This window comes from Bison bison, unplaced genomic scaffold, assembly GCF_000754665.1.
Source record: "Bison bison bison isolate TAMUID 2011002044 unplaced genomic scaffold, Bison_UMD1.0 scf7180017864383, whole genome shotgun sequence".
In the NCBI taxonomy this organism is placed as follows: Eukaryota; Metazoa; Chordata; class Mammalia; order Artiodactyla; family Bovidae; genus Bison; species Bison bison.
In genome coordinates, this window is record NW_011494955.1 from 7905763 (window position 1) to 7911971 (window position 6209).

General features: G+C 51.6%; 1 protein-coding gene across 1 annotated transcript in view; it reads right to left on the reverse strand.

Annotated features, from left to right (window-relative positions):
- The window catches only part of ZNF385A (zinc finger protein 385A), a 14586-nt gene extending 9222 nt beyond the window's left edge, over positions 1–5364 (reverse strand). The window contains exons 1-2 of the mRNA XM_010858101.1: positions 4689–5364; positions 4150–4286 (exon numbers count right to left, since the gene is read on the reverse strand). Of these exons, the coding sequence (XP_010856403.1) occupies positions 4150–4286; positions 4689–4719 (168 nt within the window). The 5' untranslated portion in view covers positions 4720–5364. The remainder of the gene's footprint in view (positions 1–4149; positions 4287–4688) is intronic.
- Positions 5365–6209: the final 845 nt, after the last annotated feature.

Here is a 6209-nt window from a genome sequence, read left to right on the forward strand (position 1 = left end):
CTGGGGCTTATATCCCTACCAATCCCATGGCCGACCCTGTTTCTCTAGCTTGGACCTTTCTCCTTTCTGTCACCCCTTCCACCCTCGCTCTTCTAACAGCTTCTCTTTCGAGTCCCCAGACGACCCTTCTGCTCCCTCTGCACACCGCCCCGGTGCCCCTTTTACATGTCACTTCCCCTGCTAAGGATGGGAGACGGAGCCCAGGTACCCAGGTGCCAGGCACTGCTCTCCTAGTGACTCCTCTGGATGGTGGAGCTGGGGTCGCCCAGGGCAGAAGCGACCTCAGGCTGGGGACATCATCCCTAACCTCTTCCCACCTGCTCCGCTCGCCCGCCACCTGCTGGAGAACCAGCGTCCCGAAGAGCTTATGCTTCGTGCACTTGCTGCCCTCTGGCGGTCCAGTGGGGACAGCACTGCGGGAAGAGGGCCAGGAGGGCAGAGCAGCCCACTCCCCCAAACATTTCCTCATCCTTTTCTGGATAAATCCTAGGAGATTCCGGCTCTCTCATCTCTGGATCTCTTCCCCTCCGTTCCACCTAAGGCCGAGAGATGAGCGAAGCAGGGGCTAGGATGCGGAGAGAGAGAGGCTGTCTTTGGGAGACAGTGAGGGATATTCAAGGGCAGAGGGAGGAGTAATGCAGGGAGGGGTCTAAAGAGTAAGAACTACCAGAGTAGGAGAGATCTGGAAGTATTAGAGCAGCGAAGGAGAGACTCTGCCATGAATAATAATATCACCACCTCCATCTAATGTTGATTGAGCCCTTGGAATGTGCCAGCCTGTGGACTGAGCTCTTTGCATGGATTATCTAATTTAATCTTCACAACCACTATTGGAAGTAAGTACTATTATTATCTTCATTTTATAGATGAGGGAACTGAGGTTTAGAGAGGCTAAATAATTTGCCCAAGGTCATAAGCTAGTAAGTGGCTGAACTGGGATTTGAATTTAAACCTGGGCAGCCTGACTCCAAAGCCCTGTACTTAACTGCTGCACACCACTGCCAAGGCCTGTCTGCAGCTTTTCTGCAGTCCTTGTTCCCCTGCAGAATTTGACACTATTGATGCAGCCTGCCACACACTCTCACTTGGCTTCTCCAACTCAACAAAAACCCAATTCTGTCCCCACCCCCTCCTGTGGCTCCTCCATTTCCTTTGCTGGAGCCTCCTCCTGTTATGACTGCCTAGTTCTGCATATTCCCCAAGGCTTGGGCCTTGGCCAAACTACCTTTCTCTCTCTGATCATCTATAAAATAAAAACAATAGAAATAACATAGCAGCTTACCTTGAAAACTTACTTTATGCTAGGCATTATGATTATGTAATACAATTCTCACAATAACTTTTGAGTTGGTACTATTGCTGTCTTATTTTATAGCTGGTAAAATTGAGATTCAGAGTGGTTAAGTAATTGGCCTAAGTCACACAGCCAGTACTTTCAGAACATCAGTTCGAAGCCTGCCAGTCTGATGCCAGAGTTGGTGTTGCTCAAAATCTGGTCACATTCTCTCCAAGCTTATCCATGGTCCTGGCTTTACATGGCTCGTCTCCACCAGAGGCCGTGGAACCATGAACCCAGGGAGTCAGAAACCTGGGATTATCCAAGTGAATAGACGAAGTAGCTTTGTGACCTTGGGCAAGTCACTTAAACTCTCTGGGTCTGTGTTTCCTCGCCTATAAAATGGGGACAAAGGGGACTTCCCTGGCTGTCCAAAGGTGAAGACTCTATGCACCCAGTGCAGGGGACATGGGTTTGATCCCTGGTTGGGGAACTAAGATCCTACATGCTGCATGATGTGGCAAAAAATAAAAAATAAATGGGGACAATGATGGGAGACCTGAGGTTAAGTGTCAATCAGGTATGCAAATTGGGGGGAAAGTATTCTCAGCACCTTTTGCTCCAGTCACATCCAATCAATTGCAGTTTCTCAAATGCTCTTTTGTAGTCCTTGTTTCAGTCTGGAATATTCTCTGAGGTCCCTTTCTAAATCCTACTAATAATTCTTCAAAGCCCAAATCATAGCGTCATCTGCTCCAGCTTCAATCCCTTTTTCCTCCACTGTTTTTTTTTTTTTTCCCTGCTCAGCTCCAGTTGGTCCCTCACTACATCCAGCCAGTCTTTTCTGATACTCTTTTGGGCTGCCCTACAAGCTGCATGCCTCCAGCACAGCTCTTCTCACACTATAGGGTAAATGCTAACTTGTTATCTTTCCTACTACACTGTGAGCTCTCCAAGCAGACTGAGTCCTGTGTCCCTGACACCCGGTGTAGTGCCTGGCACATAGTAGGTGCTCAAAAATTTTTTTCATTCAGTTGAATTTTTGTGACTGTCTCTTTTGCCATATTTCTAACCCTTCCTCTGTTTTGCACTGTAGATCATTTCATGCACATCTATACTTCTTCCCTGAATATAAGCATCTTTAGGACTGGAGCATGTTATATTTACCCTCACATCTCCATCATATCTAGGACAGCACCCTGCTTATAGTCAGTATTGTTTTCTTGTCTGTAAAACATGGATAAAATGGCAGCTAACCCATAGGGTTGCTATAAAGATTGAGATATGAAAAATGCTTTGTAAACTTCAAAGTGCAATGCAAATGTTGGTTTGGATTCTCTGAGAAGAGGTTGGAAGGAACAGCAGGTATAAAGAGAACTCTTTTGGAGTTAGATGCTCTGGGTTCAAATCATACCTTAGGCACGTACTGTGTCAACTTAGATACATTCCTTCAGGGCCTTAGTTTCTGTCTTCCTATATATCAAACTGGAATAATAGTGTCTACTTTGTTGGGTAGTGATGAAGATTAAATGAGATCACATATAAAGAAACATCTACTGGTTAGGACTCACTTTTTCACTGCTGAGGGCCCAGGTTCAATTCCTGGTTAGGGAACTAAGATTCCATAAGTCACCCAGTGTGGCCAAAACAACAATGACGGCCATGACAGAACCATTTACTGCAGTGCCTGATGCATAGTTGATGCTCAATATGCTTATAACTGGATATGGTTTGATGGTGGGTTATCTGAGTTGAGTAAAGCTGAACTTTCCCCAAACCTTTAGCTCCAGCCAACTCTCCAGGCCCCAAGTTCCAACTGTCTGTTGGACATTTTTGGCTCAGTGTCCCACCGGTCCACCAACTCACCATGTCTTCAAGTGAGTTCAGCAGCCTCACCCCAGGCCAGCCTCCTCCTCCGATCCCCTGCCCCTGGCAAGGTAACTTCTTTGTCTCAGTCACTGAGGCCTGAAACCGGCAGTCATCCTTGACTCATCCTCTCTCTTCTCCCCAGATTCCCAAACCCTGGTTGGTCACCGTAGCCTGTCAACATTTCCTTGGAAACACCTCACCTCTCCCCCTTCCTCTGCTCACTCTGCTGCTGTCATGGGCCCAGTCTGGCTCTCCAGGCTCCCCTGCAGGCTCTGGACAGCACCTTGTTTATAGTCAGTATTCCCGTTTTCTTATCTGTAAAACTGTAAAATGGCAGCTACCCCATAGAGTTGCTATAAAGACTGAGATATGCAAAATGCTTTGCAAACCTCAAAGTGCAATGCAAATGTTGGTATTGCAGGGCCAGCCTCCTGACTGGCCACCGTCCTCCAGCCTTTGCTCTCTTCCCTCCTGCCCCACTCACCTGCCTCAAACACTGCTTCTCCAGCTCACTCTCTTGCTCAAGAATGGATAATGTCTCCCTATTTCATATTGTATTAAATCTAGACAACTTAGCTGGCCCTTCAAGCCCTACCGCACTAACCCTCCCCTCCCCAACAGTGGGCTCCAGAGAGATGGAGCTTACAAACAGGCTGCCTATGCCCTTGTGGAGTCTCTCTTTCCATCTCCTTGTCACTGCCCCCAATCTAGGTCTCATGACTTCTCTCGAAGCTGGACTGAATGAGATGATTCACATCAAACACCCAGCACCGTGTCTGGCCCGTAGCCGAACTTCAGCGATTATTAGCTATTATGGATATTGTTGTCAATAGTATACCAGAAAGTCAACGATGCTTGTAACTGACTAGAAGTGAGGGATGGGGCCCTGAGATAAGGAATTAGACAGAATAGGAGAAGAAGGCATCCGAGAAGATGGATCCGAGGGAGAGAAGGAGTCAGGTGGCGAGAGGGTGGCAAAGGCAGACAGGCAGGTCGCTACTTACAGCGCTGTAATTGCTGAAGAGGCCCAGGGTGGGTGCCGGCTCCAGTGGGAAGGGCAGGATCTGCTTGAGGTCCAGTGGGGGCTGCATGATCGGGGGCTGCCGTAGCAGAGGGAGGGGCCCTGCCCGGCTCAAGCTGCCTAAAGGGCAGAGAAAACATTATGTCGGGCAGGAAGATTGACACTTGGGAGCCCCACCCAAGACTGGCAGTCCCAATCCCCAGCTGGGGCCCCCAAACTCAGAAGTGCCACCGACCCCCATTACACACACTTCCTCCTGCTGACTGACTCCGGAGCAATGGAGCAAGGTGCCCTGTGGGCCTGGGGGAGGGTGCAGATCTGTGGTTCTTCCCTTCGGGGTGATTTTCACTTCCCCCTTCTCCAGCCTCCCTCAGCCAAGACCTTCAGGCATTTTACAAACCCAGGAAGATCACAGGCCTTATCTGCAGGCTGCCTGACAGACCAGCAGGACTGGGAGTCCCAGACCCATGGCCACTCCCTTCTTCCAGTTTTGCTGTCCCCCAGGGAATCCCAAAGGCTTACCCCAGGGAGAACAGTCAGGTGAGTGATTCATCCCACTGCTTAGAGGGGACTATTGAGACCTGGATTTGAAGGAGGGCTGCTGAATCTTTCAGGCTCCCCATAGAGTTATGATTTTGTCCCAACTGTAATTCTTAACGAACTGTCGACGTCTGGGGTCAGCGAGTGGCATTTGCTCTGGGAGGCGGGCTGCCTGGGACCATTCTCAGAGCCCTTTCTCCCAACTGGTCTGTCTTCCCCAGGCACCTCTGTTGGTCGCTGCCGGAATGTTCACTCCAGCTCTGCAGGAGGAACTGTGACTGGCCTCTGGGAGGGGAATGCCTGGGTCTGACCCCAAGGGGAAATGAAAGTCCAGGCCAGCCACGCCACTACCCTCCCTGAAACCTTCTCCTCCCCCAGAGCCATGGGAGGAGCCCGGCCAGGCTCCACGGAGTGGTCCCCAAGGCCCTAAGGACCCCTCTGGGCTTCCGCTGGCCCAGCTCCCTTCTGCGATCTCACTGTCCACCGGTCAGGGAACTCTGGCTGCCCTTCACGGCTCCAGCAACCCCCTGCCAGCACCAGGGGTTCCCAGGAACAAAGGCAAACCCAGGAGGCTGCAAGCTTAGCCCCGTCCTCCCTTGACCTCACTGGGGCAGAGGGTCCCCCCTCACCCAGATCCTTTCCTGCTCCCTTCAGAGACGGCCCCCTTTCATACCTTCAGTGTCTGGTGCCCTCTGCCCCCAGGCAGTGGCCTGGCCCTGGCCCCCCAGGGGCCTGGGCCTGACAGCGTCCCTTCCCTTGGTTCTGCCCCCTGCCCCTCCCTTGCCAGCCCCCCCCCCCAGTCCAGTCAGTAGAACCAGCCAATCAGAGTCCTGGAAAAGTGGGGCAGAGGGGAGGGCGGGGGAGCAGGGATTAGGGGAATCAGAGGCAAGAGGGAGGGGGTGGGGAGGGCTCAGGCACAGCTGGGGGCAGGGAGCTGGTCCAGGAAGGTTGGAGGGGTCTGCCTTTTTCACCCACTGCTATGACTGCGTGGCCAAGGGGCCTGAGGCTGAGAGGTGTCAAGGCTGCTGGGAGCTTGGGCGGCAGACATCTAAGGGCTGAAGGAGAAGGGTGGGATGCTTAGCCTTGGCCCTTGGGCAGCTGGGGGTCTGTAAGTCATATCCATTCCCTCCTCACCTTGAGGTTGAGAGGGGATAGTGGGGCAGGAGAGAGACAGACAGACAAGCAGACAAAAGTGAGTGAGAGAGAAGGGGAAAGACTGACAGAAGCAGGAATAGGTGACTGAGAAAAGGGACATAAACGCTGAGAGAGAAGAGGATAGGGGACAATGGAGAGGTGAAGAGAGTAAAATGAGGGAGAAACAGAACACCGCAGAGAAGCTGGACACAGAGCTAGGGACAAGGGCAGAAAGACCAGAAAACAGAGAACGAGAGAGGAGAAAGAGGGATGGACAGACTGATGGGGTAGGGTGACCATCTCCCCTTCCCCTCTGTTCCCCTGTGGCTTCTCCCTTCTGTGCCCACCCCCTCCTGCCTGGCACACAAC